General features: G+C 36.2%; 2 protein-coding genes across 2 annotated transcripts; one reads left to right on the top strand and one right to left on the bottom strand.

Annotated features, from left to right (window-relative positions):
- Positions 1-346: 346 nt before the first annotated feature.
- On the top strand, positions 347-10,979 carry LOC140151758 (major facilitator superfamily domain-containing protein 8-like). Its single transcript, XM_072174095.1, has 11 exons — positions 347-443; positions 959-1,144; positions 1,524-1,586; positions 1,799-1,998; positions 3,018-3,339; positions 3,667-3,740; positions 4,560-4,667; positions 6,390-6,522; positions 9,414-9,536; positions 9,817-9,947; positions 10,513-10,979. Exons 1-11 carry the CDS (start codon positions 347-349, stop codon positions 10,678-10,680), a joined length of 1,605 nt encoding a protein of 534 aa, XP_072030196.1. The 3' UTR covers positions 10,681-10,979.
- Positions 10,980-14,113: 3,134 nt separating this feature from the next.
- Positions 14,114-15,253, bottom strand: LOC140151757 (melatonin receptor type 1A-like). Its single transcript, XM_072174093.1, has one exon. The coding sequence runs from the start codon at positions 15,251-15,253 to the stop codon at positions 14,114-14,116; it is 1,140 nt and encodes a 379-aa protein (XP_072030194.1).
- Between the last annotated feature and the right edge of the window lie 2,167 nt (positions 15,254-17,420).

Below are 17,420 nucleotides of genomic sequence, written 5' to 3'. Positions count from 1 at the left end.
GTGGACCAAAACAGCTCGGCATTCGACTAATGATAAAGGTACATCGTGACTTCCGTTCCAATACAAAGAGTTTGTAAAAAAAAGAAAGATCAAACGTAGTTGGTAATTCAAATAAACAAACAAAACGTTCAAGTGCGGGAGCTTACATTGGCAGTTCGATTCATTTGTAGAGGCTTGATTTACGAAGTTTCACGCTTGGTAAGTATTTAGCATGATATTCTATGCATCACAGTCATGACGTTTGTGTTTTCAATATTTCAAAATTGCAGATGTTATAATTTTCTCCATCTTCAAAGGCTTGTTTTTAATAAATTTTAATGTTTATGTTTATTTATTGTTTCTATGCATGATTTCCCCCACAGTAACAATGGAATACAAATCCAAGAAGCGCTTGACCATTATTGCTACTGGGTTGTTTTTCTTCCTCGGTGGCGTGGAATATGGTTAGTGTGGTTTTATTATATTAGCTTTGAATTTAGAGTTGAAATGGTTAATAATGTTTTATTTTTTGAATTTTAGTTGTAAATGGGGAGTTGGTCTTCAAGCCAGGTCTTATTTTAAATTCAATAGAGTTCTTTATCAGGTTGCTCAATATTCTATTAAACAACAACATGCAGATTTGTTGTAATGATGTACATGTTTGATATTCTTGTGTTGATTTAATCATGATTGGTTAGCGCACTTGTTGATGGTTTAAGATACTAATTAATAGCCAGGCCAGTCCGTAGCCATGGCCAGGTGGGCGCGACCGTGCGACGCACACCTATCCACCAAAAGTGCACTTGTGAAAAATCCACTTTTTTTTGACACAAGTCGATGATTTCCGACAAAAAGTCAAAATTTCTAAGGAAATTAAAGAAAGCGTCCTATGAATCATCAGTTCTGTGCTATTACTGACATTTCTTTAATACACATGAGTTCTAATCAATTAATTTTTCTATTTCCCTTTGCTGTACAGCCATTATTATGCCAAGCCTATACCTTTATATTCAGGATTTAGGCGGTTCTCCTTCATACCTCGGGATCGTCTTATCTGCATTTAGTTTCTCAGGACTCTTGGTGGCGCCAATCTTTGGAACGATACAGGATAAATTGCGCAGAACCAAAATACTCATCGTTATAGCCAATTTGTTTGAAATTATAGGTAATGAGTTTCGTAAAATTTCCAGTGCAATAATATATTTATACATCACATTTTTAAATTCGATTCTATTCATTTTTAAATTCATTTTCATCATAAAATAACAACAAAGGATGTTGCTGAAAGCAACAGCGTGATAAACAGACCACTCTCGCACCCCCCCAACACACCCCCACCCACCCCCACAAGAACGCAAAACACTCGAAGGCATGTCGTAGGCACTAAAAGAAGAAGTAGACTTATTATTCTTCAATTGAAGAGATAACATCACCGGCGGAATACAAATTTTGTCAAATAACAGACGTTATGTCATTTAAGCAGAGCAGCCTTTTGTCAACAAAAGAAACCAACCATCTCCATAATATTATTATCTTTACTTCAGGTAATTTTATGTACTTCATGGGGTTCAATCTGTGGTTTCTATTGTTAAGCAGACTAGTAGCTGGTAAGTATATTTTGACATTAAAAGCCGAAGTAATTATAACAGCATCTTGTTATATTCCGCCCGCAACTTGTGCTAATAGATGACACGATATAATACACGATACAAGAAATCAGGGCGACATTACAATAAGTGACATGATGCTGTTACAATATAAGTAACCCTAAAAAAAGTGAACGAACAAATAATGTGTACGAAATACGCTATATTTCCAGGTGTAGGTGCGGGAGTACAATCGACGATTTTTGCTCAAATATCAAGATCCACACATGAGGAAGATAGGGCGTCAGCAATATCTTTAGCATTAGCAGCAAAACAAGTTGGTCTTCTCCTTGGGCCGGGATTTAATCTTTTTCTTGTGAAAATTCATTTCTGGATTGGACCATTCGAAGTCAACCAGTTCACGAGTCCGGGGGTAATGTGCAAGCCTTTATGTTGCTTCCTATATATAGCGCAGTGTTTTTGTTTATCTTTAATTTCATTTTGTTGACTTTTGTTTATGTACGGTCTTCATTGGAGACTAAATTTTGTACGGTGTTGTTGACTTACGAGGTTTGCAAAGTTCCTAATGAATCTTGGTTTTGAAAAGAGCCGTTGTTCAATCGGTAAAATTTGATATATTTAAAACCATGTTGTAACAACTAACATTTCCATAAAAAAATAGATTAGTATTTCTTTTCCGTAAAATATTAGCTTTTACATAATATGTTCCCTTTCAATTTTGAGCCGACCAACTGAGGTAAAGCAAAGAAAATGGAATTTACTACCATCGCCTATGTCGCCAATGCGTGTCACTTCGACGGTCGTGCTACGGCACAGTCCTTTGATGTGTGTATGACTGTCCCGCACGTCATGTACGTACTGTGTTATAAACATCTCGCACGCGTTCGACTAATTGTAATAATTAAACGACGGTTCCTGCACTTTATTCAAAATCTCAGATTTTGACAAAACTACAGCACCCTGTCTTGATTTTTGCAGGGTATGTTGATTTAATAAAGAATATACATTACAATCATATAAAAAAAGAGAAAAATATTGAGGCATCCTCATCAGCAAATGTTACAATATCGCTTTATAGGTCCATTCAGTGATTCGCTTATCCGGAGGATCGTAAAAATCATCAAAGTTCAGATTTTCGCACCTTTGTTAGTGTCATAGATGTGCTAACATAGCCTGCTAGTGGTTAACTCCACTTATTTCATTTTTGCTGTTTCGTTTTTGTTTTATCTGTTTTTGTTTGTTTTGTTTTTCTTGGTTTTTTTTCTTGTTTTTGTTTTTTTTTGTTTTGTTGTTTTGTTATTCAAGAAATACCTAATGACAATTTAAATGACTGATCCTTTACTTTTAAAGTAATCTATATACATTTTAATTTTTGACACTATATAATATATATAGATCTAATGAAGCTATGTTGTTTCTTAATGCCCGTAGTTGTTCATGTTCATATTATGGATCCTGGCAGAGCTCTTCTTTATATTCTTTTATTTCGACCTGCCAACTTTACCTGAACTTCTGCAGCAGCAACAACAACATAAATTACAACAAGAGTCAGCTGATTCTCTTTACGATGAAGATATAGCAAATCAAAAAGACAATGGTTACGAGAGGTCACTGAAATTACCGACTGAATTTGCTCATGATAGAGGAACTCATGACAGCCCGATTCCCTCTATGAATGAAACCAATGAAAATGTTGCTAACATCGCATCGACAGAGGGCTTGAAAGAGGAACAACCGTGGTCATGGAAGGATGGTTTGTTTGCTTGTTTGTTTGTTGGTCCCGTTTTCAAATTTTCAAATTTATTTTCATTTCAAAAGCAAAATTATTACAAGAAAAAAAAAGAAAAGAAAATGAAACTTTTTTCTTTTCAGTCAGGTCATAATATCACGGCCTAAAACTCTTTTTTTAACCGTGTAGTAAGCGATCACGACGATGTATGACGTGATGCCTTGTTAGTTGTTAAAATGCAAATTTCACAGGATTCAGAAATTCAGTGACGGCTGTATTCTAAAATCCATTTAGATTGCTCCACAATGAATCTCTTATAAGGTAGACCTATTATACATCCTCCTTTTACAGAATTCCTAAAAGAAGAGGTTATTGTCCTTTTGTGGGCTCAGTTTGTATTTTTCTTCGAAAAGATGTGCATGGAGGTGAGTAAGTTAACTGATAATTGAATATATCAAAGGATAGTTTTATTAGATATTGTTTGGAGTATAGTAGAGGTTAGATAATTTGTGACACGTTTTTTAGGAATCGGACGTTTCTTGGTAACGTATCTACTGTGATGCGTATCAACGTGTAACTAATATATAATTGTAAACTTAACAATATAGTTAAGATAGCTTGTAATTTATAAATGAAAATATATGAATTTGTAATATTTACATGATTAAGTGACAAAAAACTCTCAAATCACAAATTAGTGCTTTATGATCAGAATCAAAATCACCATGCTATACATTTATTTGCTAAATGTTGTGTTGAAATATCACCATGTCGACGTGTAACAAGAATTGCCTGATTTTGACGTACAAGATTACATCGTTTCCTTATATGGTTTCATGTTTCGTCATGATTACAGCATATTGACGAATCTCAAATAGCCAAAACCGGTCCTTTTTGTATTATAATGACCATAGAGGGCGGGCTGTGTAAATCCCGTTTTGCCATTGCGCTCGTTTTTATCGTTATTGCTATTGAATGTGAAAAGCATGACAATATAATCTTATTGAAGCCTAAATATCAGACCCTTCACAATATCCCAATATCAAAATTAAGTTTTGTTTATGACACTGAGAGTGTAATTCGGACAATTATAGAACTTTCGGTCGCATTTTTGATGTTTAGACCAACATCTTCGCGGATATAGCGTTTGGGCCATGTGTAGATTCATAGTATACAGAAGCTTGACCATGATGTGTTTACCCTTACATAATTCAATTCAGATTTTTTCACATTTATGTTTGCAGACTGCATTAACACCAATGGCTCAGTTATTGATGGATTTTGGAGAAATAGAGAACAGCATTATGTACTGCCTATGCGGTGTCGAGGTATCTGGTATTCAATTTAGAGAAGTAACAAACTCATTTCATCACGTTGTATACTATCAAAGCCACTTCCACAAATGATACACAAGCAATTACTAAAAGTGGCCTAATAAGTTCTGGCAGATGTGATTAGGATCATCAAAATCACCCTATGCTTTTTATAACCTTTGTTTTCAAAGGAGGCACGTAATACGATGAGTTGCTGGATGTTCATGTTCCCATATGGCTTTTATTGCATACAAACTTTGAGACGAAATCAAATATTGGCATGAGCAGAGTGTTTCCCTGAGATAATGTTATTAGTTAATAGAAGTGTGTCTAACCGCACTGTTGCTCATACTGTCCACTCCTTCGGTGTCATTATCGTTTAATTATTTACCGCATTTTCCACTGAATATATTGTGATATGTCACACTGTAACTACGACGGAAATTCATATTCATAATTCCATAAACATGATAAATGATGAAGTTAATTGAGCTGTTAGCTAAACACAGAGTGGCATTTGTCAGCATACACCAATCTGGCTAGCAGATTCCGTAGATCAACCAGTGCTAAACTGATCCCATAATAGCTGTAGAAGTAGCTTCCCTTGGATGTCCAAGAACAGATCCGATGACGGTAGTAATATCTATAGCTTCCCCAACTAAAAAGGTAAGGTAGCGCAACGATCGCTGCTACCAACCAAATACAAAACACAATAAATGGCACAGATCGTCGATTATAAACTTTCCGATACCAAACTGGATGACAGATGTGTAAATATCTTTCAAGAGATATTGAAACAATTGGCCATATTGAGCCAGTGCAAGTAACAGTAACAAGAACGCCGAGACCACTGCACACAATCGAAAAGCTGTCAAAGAAAGCTGCGTCATTGAAAAGTCCAACTGCGGTAAAGGGAATAATGACAGCGGTGACAATTAAATCAGCAATAGCTAGGTTGCTCACAAACACATTGCTGATGACTTGTTGTTTCTTATTAAGAGCCACAGAAAACACGATGAGAATGTTGCCTAAAGTACCAATAAACGGCATTAGAACAAGAAAAACGAGGTATGGAATGAAACGGATTGGTAGGAATAGTTGAACCAAAAAAGTTTCCGATTCATATTCGTATGTGTCTTGAAAAACTATGGATGCCGTAGCTGTTTGCGCAATATCCATTGTCATGATTGTGACAAGATACTTTACGATGTTGATAACCAGCATGTGTTGACCATACAGGCTACTATTATACAAGTCGATATAATGTATTCGTAAAATCATAATTGAAAATACGAAATTGTGTGAACAATCGCACACAAAATGTCATCTAACATCAGCAATGCGATAGTTTTCCAGAATAATATGAAATTTTAAACCCTGTTACTATTGTGTTAATTTGATCTACTATTTCCATGGATAAACAGACTGGAGTCCTGATTGAGCGTGCAAATCAACCTCAACCGTTACTTAAAATTATACCGGCATTAGCAGCTATTTTCGTAGTATGTTAAATTGAGCAGAAAAATTGAAGAAACAATCAAAGCGCGCATATTTTGGCCCAAAACATAGGTGTTTTTTGGATGCGCGTGGCAAGTGTGCTGGCCCAATGGTAAATCCGGCAGGGTGGATGGATTAATAGTTAATAATGGCGTTTCATGATTGTCAGCTGATTGTGTATGAACACGTCATATGATAAACTTGATCATGTAATATCCAGACCTCTTCACTGTATTTAACATTTATGAAATGTTTTCCACCCAGGTCATATTCTGTTTTATTCTCGTCAAGATTCTCAGTAAACGTGTTACAGATAGATGGCTGATAGCAGCTGGGTTTCTGATGGAGATGTTTCCTCTTATTTTACTTCTCATTGTCTATCCTCAGGCTCCACACCGTAAGTGTCTAATATTGTCATGATTGGTAAACTGTACATCCTGATATACACACTTGTCATGCCTGGAACGGTGGAAGATGCCTTTCGGGACTCGGGTAGAACCATAGATATTAAAATCTATGGTAGAACCAGCTATCATGGCTATGTTCGCTTTAACTTTACCGTGTTTAATACCGCTATACCACACTCAACGGACCCACACCACTCCACGCCATACATAAATTCTCCCAGTCACATTTCCCAAATATGAAATTAAAAAAAAGTACAATTTTAATTTACTGCTTTTAAAGTTTGGCAGAGGCGGGGTTCGTACTCACGGCGCACCGTTTAGTACTCTATGAGCCTAGCGCCTTAGACCACTCGGCCACTTATCCATTTGAAACTTATTTGAACATATAATCGCAACTTCAACATAGGCCTACCACGTGACAAGCAAAGGCAGAAAACGTATTATATTTTGGAATTTTATTGGCTTAAAACATTAATGTATATTATAATAGAGCTACCATTATTTATATTGTTGAATTCTCAAGCGCATAGAGACAATTAATACGAGCGTCCTATGATACATACACAATACATAAAATCGATTTTGATTTCGGCCACGTGCTCTTGGCGGAAGTTGTATTACGAAGTGCATCCGAACTCCATTTTGAAGTGAATGCTTTTGACAAGGCATTGGATTGTTCCAGTTTGCATCCAGAATCCACATTAGACCCTAATTTTATTTACGAAATCAAAAGATTAGATTATCATAACAACAAAGCGGTAATCTTTTGCGGGGTCTATATATATATAATGTCAATATTACATTAAAAAAATACCGTTTTTACAGAATTTATTTTCAGTTAATTAAAAAAAAAAAAATGGCGTATATAAGATTGAAATTAATTCTCTACCTTCTATAGTAGATCAATTGTGACGCAAGTTGTTATCAAAAATTGTTATGATAGATGTACAGTTAATATTCATATATTCCATTACCTATCTGATGGTACAGTTTTTACACAGAAAATATTTATTTGAAAAACCTGCCACTCGGCTTTTTCCGGAAAGGTCACAGGGCTTCCGTGACCTGTGCAATAATTACAATTAAAATTTTTCTTATTCTAACAGCAAGCGTTTTTAAAATGCAGTATGGCGAAATGTGGTGTACAACGGACCCACTAGTTTGAACGGACTAAAATACATTGCTCACAGGGCACCTAGTGCTAATCGGGAATAATTCGTTCCAAATATTGATGAAAATCGGAGTAACTTTATTTGTTGACAATTTTGCAGCATAAATATTGACATGACCCTTTTTACCACATAACCCTTAACAATAGACCATGCCAACAAGCTCCAACAGAAAATAATATTTGTGGGATCTTTCTATTACTGAAAATTACACACACGAGGGTGGGTCAGTATGTAATAAGAGTTGTCTTGTGACGTCATATATGGATTGTTTTCATGGCATTTCTCAATGATCACATAAACACTGTACCTTTGTCTTTTAAACAACACATGTAAAAATTACATCACACGCATGATTACGTAACATCATTAGCATAAAGTCAATAGACTATAGACACTGCAAAATCACGCAAAAAGGCGGGCCTTTTAAATTACAGCAAAGGCACGTGTTTAAAATATCCGATAACAGCAAAAGTACAAGGTGAATATTGCTAGTTTTAGGCAGGGATCCTCAGTTTGCTTTTAGTAAAATATGAGCCTTGCCATTAAACTTGGGAGGAAATGGGACGTCTGGGAAATTCAACAATGATATTCTGCAAAAATGACGAAAATGATAAAGCAGTTATTATAAATGACATTGATTATCACCAAAATGAAACAGATTAAAATATAATGACTGGTCACGTGTGAGAGCTGGTAATCAGTACAATGATAACTGGTGCAAATGAAACAACAATCTGCGCATGCGTAGGTGGGATGACCGATACAACATGCTGGAAATGCACGAAAATGGCAAAATTCCATGTAAATAGGGCCTAAAATATTACAAAATGCTATGAAAATTTTAATTTAAATATTCATATGAATTTTTATGAATGATCTGAACCTCAAATGAACAGAAAAGTTTTAAAAATAAATTTCTCATTCAAACGATGGCCTCTCTCTCTGTACCACTACTTTTTGTATAAATGTAACAATAGTTGAATAACAGTTATATTTTAATCACGTATTCAAATATTTTCTAGTTTTAATGTTTGGGGATTAGAACTGGCAAGGAAACTTGTTTTTGTCAAAAATAAAACATATTTGACCATATTTTAAATAAACTAAAACCTTTACAGCCCAACAAACATGGTTTAAAATATACAACAATACCTCATTTCAGCCTCTTATACGACTCATTTTCAGCAGGTGACTCTAGACCATTGATTTTATGCTAATGCTGTTACGTAATCATGTGTGTGATATATAATTTTTAAATGTGTTGTTTGAAAGACAAAGGTACAGTGTTTACGTAATCATCGAGAAATGCCATGAAAACAATCCACATATGACGTCACAAGTCAACTCTTATTACATACTAACCGACCCTTGTATGTAGCTAGTCATTCTGATTTTACTTCTGATTTAAGAGTTAAATCAGCGAACTTGTACTCAGAATTACCGGGTGTTTCTCTTATTTAATATGCATGATATTTTATTTATTGTGTCATGTCTGTCAACAAAGTTTTTTTAAGCCATTGTAGCGCATATTGTATCGCATTAAAAACCCAGGTAAGGTTTATACGACGGATTGTGCAACTTGCGAAGTATTGTTAAACATTTCGTGAAATGGCCCAAACAATTAAGATAAGTATTTTAAAGTATAACATTAACATTAATACCAGAATATCGTATAGCTTTTGGCTGCAATGTATTATTTCTTTCTATAGACAACAGAAGTGCTAATATGGGCTGGTTTGTAGTGGCATTTATCACACAAATAGCTGGCTTGGCATTCTGTGGAGTTGCGATTGTTTCACTCTATTCAAAATTAGTAAGCGAATCAAGTCAAGGTAAACATTATTTATATTTGAATTGTAAATACCAAATAATCGATGATATCATAATTTCGCTTCACAAAATTACCACATTTACCTGCTAAGAGAGAAAGAGAAGGGAGAGAGAGGGAGAAGGGAGAAAGAGAGAGTGAAGCAGAGATAGAGACAGAGAAAGGGCTGGTTTGGGGTAGGCTGATACGGTCGTGAGAGAACGGGTTGATATATGCCTCAAAACTGAAAAGAAAATATGCCTCAAGTGCCTAAAATATTTCTGCTACTGGTTTTGCTCTCCAAGGTTTAACCCAGGGCATCAGACGCTCAGTTGGCGGTATAGCAACCATCTTGGGGCCGCTATGGGCTGGTGGAGCAGTCATGATGGGGTATATTATGGTTGGGGTCATGTTGATTCTTTTTGTTATGATAGCTGTAAGTAAAATAGAGAAAAATCCACATTAAGATATTAAAAAATTTCAATTATAATCTATTTCAGATTAGTTAAATTTGAATCTATTAGATTAAGAATTTTGAATCTGCGTTTGAATTTACTCCTCATCATAATGATATAGACGAACTCGTTAAAATAATCTAGAGAGTACTCCGAACCCCTCATACGAGCATTGGTGGTGAGAAGGGACGCTTTCCATTGTTCACTACACCTCATATAAATAACATCTGTATACAGAGATGGAATTATGCATGGTGTGTGGGGGTGTCACTAAAAATGTTGGAAAATGCAAGCATAAATGCATCCACCCGTAAGAAAAATGAACGCGTCTGAAACGCGGAGAGCGCGCCCGGGCAATCAACAATATTTATGCACGGCTAGTAATTTATTAACGTTTGCTCTGATTGGTTGTCGCTATCTAGGAGTGTATGAAAGATTTAGATAATTATCATCATTATACCCTTGTTTTGTTTTTGTTGTGTTTTTGTTTTTACTTTTACTGCTATACTTTTACTGCTATTTTTGTTGGATGATTTTATTCTTCAGATCATGGTAGCAATATCGTGGAAGCACCTTAAAGCACCAGGCGATGACGACCTTACAAAAGCTCGAAATAAAAATAAAGAAACTTCTTCAATAGCACACGATGAAAAATCACCATTGCTTATTAATGCAGAGGATGCTGATGTCGAACCAAATTTTAATAGTGATTGAACAAAAAGCGGGCAATATGTTGACATTCAGATGAGATGTATTTGGCAATACTTTGTCGGATATTCTTGCCTCATAGTATTTTATACAGTTAAATCGACGTATTTATAACCCTAGGTTAACATGCGTTGATGAATAAGTCGACAATGATGTGAAAACAACATAATCATCAGCTCGTCATTAATATTATTCTGGAGAGCATGGAAAAATCGGGCTGTGGGCGGGATTCGAACAAGCGATCAGCATTGCGTGTACACCGTACAGTATATGCCCTAATCAACTAAACTATTCAAGCCTTTACACTGAGGATCATCTTTGTTTCAAACTTGATTAGCCAAATGTGCATGTTTTACAATACATATTTTGTACAAATTATAAAGTATTCCACAGCGCGCAAATTGTAGACAGCGAAAATAAAATACTTCGTATAGTCATGTACGAATGGAATTATTGCTTTCATTTGATTAAACTTGCGAAATTTAAGATCCATCTCAGCTTTTATGTTTCTCCGCAGTTGAGGAGGAAGTACTAGAACTAGAGGGACAGTTGAAAGAGGGAAAGGGAAGAGGATGAGAGATCAGGGAGGAACAGAGGGAGAAAATTAATTCTTGATTGTGTTTTTGTTTATTTGTAATGTCATTTTGAAGACTACGTTTATGAAAATTTGATGTCTTCATCAGATGCTAAAATATTTGTTGCTCCTTATGAATGATGGTTCTGAAAGGAGCCGCTCAATTGGTAAAATTGAATACATGTAAGTAATCAGAGAAATAGCCGCAATCTGTGGCCCTCGCGGACTTAGCGAGCGCGTAACGCAGGAGCAGCCCGAAGGGCTGGACCGAGCGTGAAGCCTCGAGCACTGACACAACCTCTCTGAATATTATACTAAAGCAACATAATAGCCCGAAAGTAGTGCTATCAGAGAAGTAGATTCTTGTAACTGCATCATTAACTGAGGAGAGGGCACCGTAGTATTACGCTCATTTCCTTAATTCCACATAGATTTAACAGCTCTTTTCAAAGGCACCAGTATGTATTACTCTGCAGTGCTACCTTGGAAATGTCAGCGATGCATGAAAGTCAACGTTTTTGTGTATATTACCTATCTAATGAAGTAATTTGTTAATTAAAACCCGTAGTTGTTCATAATGAGCAGAACTGTTCTCAGACAATGCGCCCGTGAGCAACGCGTTTTGTTATAAAGCGTGGAGACCTTGCAATTTAATGAGCCCGTAAAACCGTTCACTTAGCGAAGAAGTCACGCAAATTGTATTATAAACTTCCAAGAAACACTCGTGTTTTGTATTTGAAAAGTAAGCTACAAGGGGCGGTCAAAAAGTTCGTAGAACAAGCTTTGCTACTTTGTCGTACGGTATTGAATTTGGTCTCATTTGAAAGCTTGTTCCTTCAAAACAGTACCGCAAAAATACTCGATTTTTGCATGAGTGGGCAGGACACTCTGCAGAGGAAGCCTTCTTCCAGAAGTAAACACGGGGTCATTTTGGAAATTTCTTCCGACGGCGGTGAAAACGTAAATGAAATTTAACAATGTACAGTTGCTGTATATGGTGATGAAGTTCTTAAAAACCCATTCAGTGATCCCAGCGCAAGTGTAAAAAAATTAAAATTGTTTATAAATTGCTTAAAAGTGAAGGATAAGTCATTCAAATTGTCATTTGATATTTTTGATATGACAAATTTGGCAAAAAACAAAGAAAACAGCAGTACTGACGAACTTGAAGCCCCATTCAAATACATGTAGCTAATTTAGATACTGTCAGTATCTAAATTACAGATTCATCTAAAATGTCTTATTTTGTCTTAAATACACAGCTTTCGGCTGAACCACTCGCAGGCTATGTTAGCCCATCTATGACAATGACAAAGGTACCAAAATCTGAGTTTTGATGATTTTTACGATCGTCCGGATGAGCAAATCACTGAATGGGCCTTTAATATAACAGCAACGAAATGGTCCTTAGAGTTCAAAGATGGAATTGGCGTCCTTGAAGATCATCCAAGATCCAAAAGACTTGCTGACGTCACCATTAATGATATACGTGCTGGTAAAGCGGCGTTGATAATGAATAAAGAACTATTCGTTAGTCCGAATTCTGAAAAAAGGTTCGTTAGTCCGAATATCGGGTTCTCTAGTCCGAGGGTTCGCCAGTCCGAATAATAAGTAAGGTTCTCTAGTGCGAATATAGAATAAGGCTCGCTAACCCTAACCCTAAACCCTAACACTAACCCTTATTCTATATTCGGACTACTGGAGAACCCTTCGGATTAGCGACCTTAATTTGGTTTTCGGACTAGCGAAAAGATACAACAATCAATATAAATGATAATGGTTACGCGAGGTCACTGAAATTACCGACTGAATTTGCTCACAAAAAAGGAAACCATGACAACACGATTCCTTTACGAGTGAAACCAACGAAAATGGTGTTAACATCGTAGTGACCGAGGGCTTGAAAGAGGAACAGCCGTGATCACGGAAGGAAATCGGTTGGTGCCAATTTCAAATTTTCAAATTTATTTTATTTCCATCAAAAACAAAATTATTACAAGAAAAAAAGAAAGAAAACAAAATGAAACTATTTCAGTCATGCTATAATATCAATACAACTTAGAGTTAGAAGACATATTGAGAAGACCCCATCTGCAATAGCTGCCATGTGTCATATTTTGTAGTTGTGTACATAATAGAATGCAAAAATCCTCAAATATCTACAGGGCAGCTATTGCACATTATTCGTGTTGCATTATGCACAGCTAGACACGAGGAGGCACTGTGGAATGCGATGTGTTGGTTGACGTTCATGTTCCTATATGGCTTTTTGCAGACAAACCAATAAACAATATGTCGAATTTGAAACGAAGTCAAATATTAGGATGAGCAGAGGACCTCTCTGAGATTGTGCTAAGGTTAATAGATGTGTGTCTAACCGAACTGTTGCTCATACTGTCATAATAATACAGCCCAAGTCTGATCATGTAAGCCCACTCTTAAGAGATCTTCATTGGCTACCAGTTCATGAGAGAATCAAGTTCAAGACACTCACGCTTGTGTACAAGTCCCTGAATGGCCTCTCTCCTCAGTACATTTCCAACTGTCTCACGATCAAGAGCTCATACATGCTATGAGTACTAGGTCCAGTGAGAGTGTTAATTTTATCATTCCTCGCACCAGGATTTGTGCTGGGGATAGAGTCTTTGCAGTGGCTGCCCCAAGGTTTTGGAATGGCTTACCATCTACAATCAAGAATGCCATCAGCCTGGACTCATAAAGTCATTGATCAAAACTCACTTATTTCCGTAATTTTTGCTGCCATTGCTTTTTGTATTTTTGAATTTTTTGGTTTTCTTTTCTCTTGCGCCTTGAATCCCTAGGCAAAGGCGCATATATAAATACTTGTTGTGATGTGATGTTATGTTATGTTATAATATTGTCGTGAGCAGAGTACCTCTTTGAGATAGTGTTAAGGTTCACTGCGGAAGTGTGTCTACCCGTACTGTTGCTCATACTCTCCGCTCCTTCGGTGTCATTGTTGCTTAACTGTTGACCACACTTTCCACAGAATATATTGTGATATATCATACTGTAACTACGACGGAAATTCATATTCATAATTCCATAAATGATGAAGTTAATTGAGCTGTTAGTTAAACACAGAGCGGCACTTGTCAGCATATACCAATCTGGCCAGGTGCCGTAGATGTTAAACAGTATATCAGAAGTATATGGTGCCCACATTATCATAAAAGCTGCCCAAATTGTTGCTATTGTCTTGAGGATTTTTATATCATGACCTTTCCATTTCTTGTCGTCTTTGGGGCTACCACTGGCCTCGGAACGATGCTTCAAAACTCGTTGCTTTGATTTCTTGACATAAAGATAGATACGAGTGTAACAGTATGGTATAATGATCATAGGAACAACCAGTGCTAAACTGATCCCATAATAGCTGTAGAAGTAGCTTCCCTTGGATGTCCAAGAACAGATCCGATGACGGTAGTAATATCTATAGCTTCCCCAACTAAAAAGATAAGGTAGCGCAACGGCCGCTGCTACCAACCAAATACAAAACACAATAAATGGTACAGATCGTCGATTATAAACTTTACGATACCAAACTGGATGGCAAATGTGTAAATATCTTTCAAGTGATATTGAAACAATTGACCATATGGAGCAAGCGCAGGTAACAGTTACAAGAACGCCGAGACCACTGCACACAATCGGAAAGCTGTCAAAGAAAGCTGCGTCGTTGAAAAGTCCAACTACGGTAAAGGGAATAATGATAGCGGTGACAATTAAATCAGCAATAGCTAGGTTGATCACAAACACATTGCTGATGACATGTAGTTTCTTATTAAGAGCCACAGAAAACACGATGAGAATGTTGCCTAAAGTACCAATAAACGCCACTAGAACAAGAAAAACGAGGTATGGAATGAAACGGCTTGGTAGGAATAGTTGATCCAAATTGGCAGGTGCTTCCCATTCATATTCGTATGTGTCTTTGGAAACTATAGATGTCATTGATGTCGTAGCTGTTTGCGCAAAATCCATTGTGACAGGATACTAGGTGATATACCAGTAGTTGAAAGTGTTAACCATACAGGTTACTACTACACGAGTCGATAATGTATTAGTTAAATCAATATTGAGAAAACATGTAAAAATACGAAATTATGTATCCTGTGAACGATTGCACACAAAATTTCATCTTGCATCAGCAATGTGATCGTTTTTTCAGAATTGCTGCTAAATCAATGAATATGAAATTATAAAACCTGTTACCCTGGTGTTAATTTGATATACAGATTCGAATGCTGATTGAGCGTGCAAATCAACCTCAACTCGTAATTGGTACATAAAATATATGCCGCCATTAGCAGTTATTTTTTGTAGTATGTCACGTGAGCAGAAAAATTGAGGAAACACTCATATGAAGACTTAGCACATAATAACAGGTCATTTCGTATACATAGACCATCTCTGACTTAATGGACTGTGGTGAAATTTCATAAGCAAGTTTATTTACAGCTTTTAAGTGGTATTGACAAATGGAAAACTCGACCCAATAATATATGTCATTATTTCAGTATTCACGCCCTAATTTAACATAAAAAGCGAAAATGCAATTACTATCAGTTTGATTTTTCCATTTGTTCCATATCTTAAATATCGAAACAAACTCATAATTGGAAGCGTGTGCTTAATTGAGTTTACATCGCCATTTGTATCGATGGTGCTTCTTCCACTACTAGCTATTCCGTTCATGCATAATAGGACAGATCGCGTAAATTCGTTATTATCGTGATAATCTGGCAATGAGGATTCAGAAACAGGATACTTTGTCCTTAAAGGGTAACAATGTGACATCGTAGGCCCTGCAGGAGGCAAAAATTAAATTGCTCCGATTTTGATGAAAATAATCTCAAATTATTTATTTTGTTGCATAAAATCAGAAAAGAATAGATTGGAGGGGAGCATGACCTAGCGGATTTTCCACTCAAATATTGAGACAAATAAAGCTGACACACCTTTGGAATGGTATGGGTTATATAAGGCCTTTTCATCCAATGTAAGTGTGTGCCAAAAAAAAGACCGATTATCGGGAAATATGAATGCAATTATTGACTTCATATCATTGACAAATTTCCTGATTTAATGGGGTTGAAATTAAAGACTGAATCTGATAAATTGCTAATTACTAGTAATTAGTAGAAATAATGCATGTCATTTTTTTACTTCTTTAACCCATTTCCTTGTGTATTTTGTCACTCTTCATTTATCATGTCCATCTTAATCAAGCTACCTTGAAATGAGTATTCTATCTTGATCCTTCAAGGTAAAATACATATCCATGATATCAAACGATTAGCGTACACTCAAGTTGCTTGAACCTTTTGTTTGTCAACAAGGCTACAGAAGACGCTTAAGGAACTTTGACCAAATGGAATTTGATCACACGCACTTAATTGGGACCAAAAATAGCATTCGACTGATGATAAACGTACATCGTGGTTTCCGTTCTAATTCGCTGATGGTTTTTTTTTAAAACAAAACGATCAAAGTTTGTTGGTAATAATTAAAAACAAACAAACAACACTTGCGTACATGGTTCGATTCGACGCGACTGCCGCCGATATTTAAAGGCTTGATTTGAGAAGTTTCACGCTTGGTAAGTGTAGCATGTTTCATCCGCTCAGTTGTGTTTTCAAAATTGCAGATGTTATAATTTTCAGTTGAACTCAATTTTGGCTTGTTTTTGTGGAAACACGCAACCTTTTAATAAATTTTATTGTAAGTTAAGATCATGTTTATTTATTGTTTCTATGAATAATTTTGCCCACAGTAACAATGGAATACAAGTCCAAGAAGCGCTTGACCATTATCGCTACAGGGTTGTTTTTCTTCCTCGGTTCTCTAGTCCGAATATAGAATAAAGCTGGCTATCCCTAACCCTAAACCCTAACACTAACCCTTATTCTATATTCGGACTACTGGAGAACCCTTCGGATTAGCCAACTTAATTTGGTTTTCGGACTAGCGACGCTTTCAACTAGAGAAAAGTCACGATGTGATGTATATCTTAGTACATTTTCGATTATTACAGTCCCGACTAACAAACCTGGCAACTATAAATGGTTACACTCATATCAAACATTTCCAGGTTGTTATTTTTGTTGAAGAAACCTTTTATTACACCCTGCCAACTTTACCTAAACTG

Source organism: Amphiura filiformis, chromosome 5 (genome assembly GCF_039555335.1).
Source record: "Amphiura filiformis chromosome 5, Afil_fr2py, whole genome shotgun sequence".
Classification (NCBI taxonomy): Eukaryota; Metazoa; Echinodermata; class Ophiuroidea; order Amphilepidida; family Amphiuridae; genus Amphiura; species Amphiura filiformis.
Note: the sequence above shows the minus strand (reverse complement) of the source record. Positions and strands in the feature narration are given on the sequence as shown.

Coding starts and splice junctions, on each gene's coding strand:
- LOC140151757 (XM_072174093.1), bottom strand. CDS start 15,253: ATGGATTTTGCGCAAACAGCTACGACATCAATGACATCTATAGTTTCC.
- LOC140151758 (XM_072174095.1), top strand. CDS start 347: ATGATTTCCCCCACAGTAACAATGGAATACAAATCCAAGAAGCGCTTG. Junction 444..958: donor CCTCGGTGGCGTGGAATATG/GTTAGTGTGGTT, acceptor TTTGCTGTACAG/CCATTATTATGCCAAGCCTA. Junction 9,948..10,512: donor TTCTTTTTGTTATGATAGCT/GTAAGTAAAATA, acceptor TTTATTCTTCAG/ATCATGGTAGCAATATCGTG.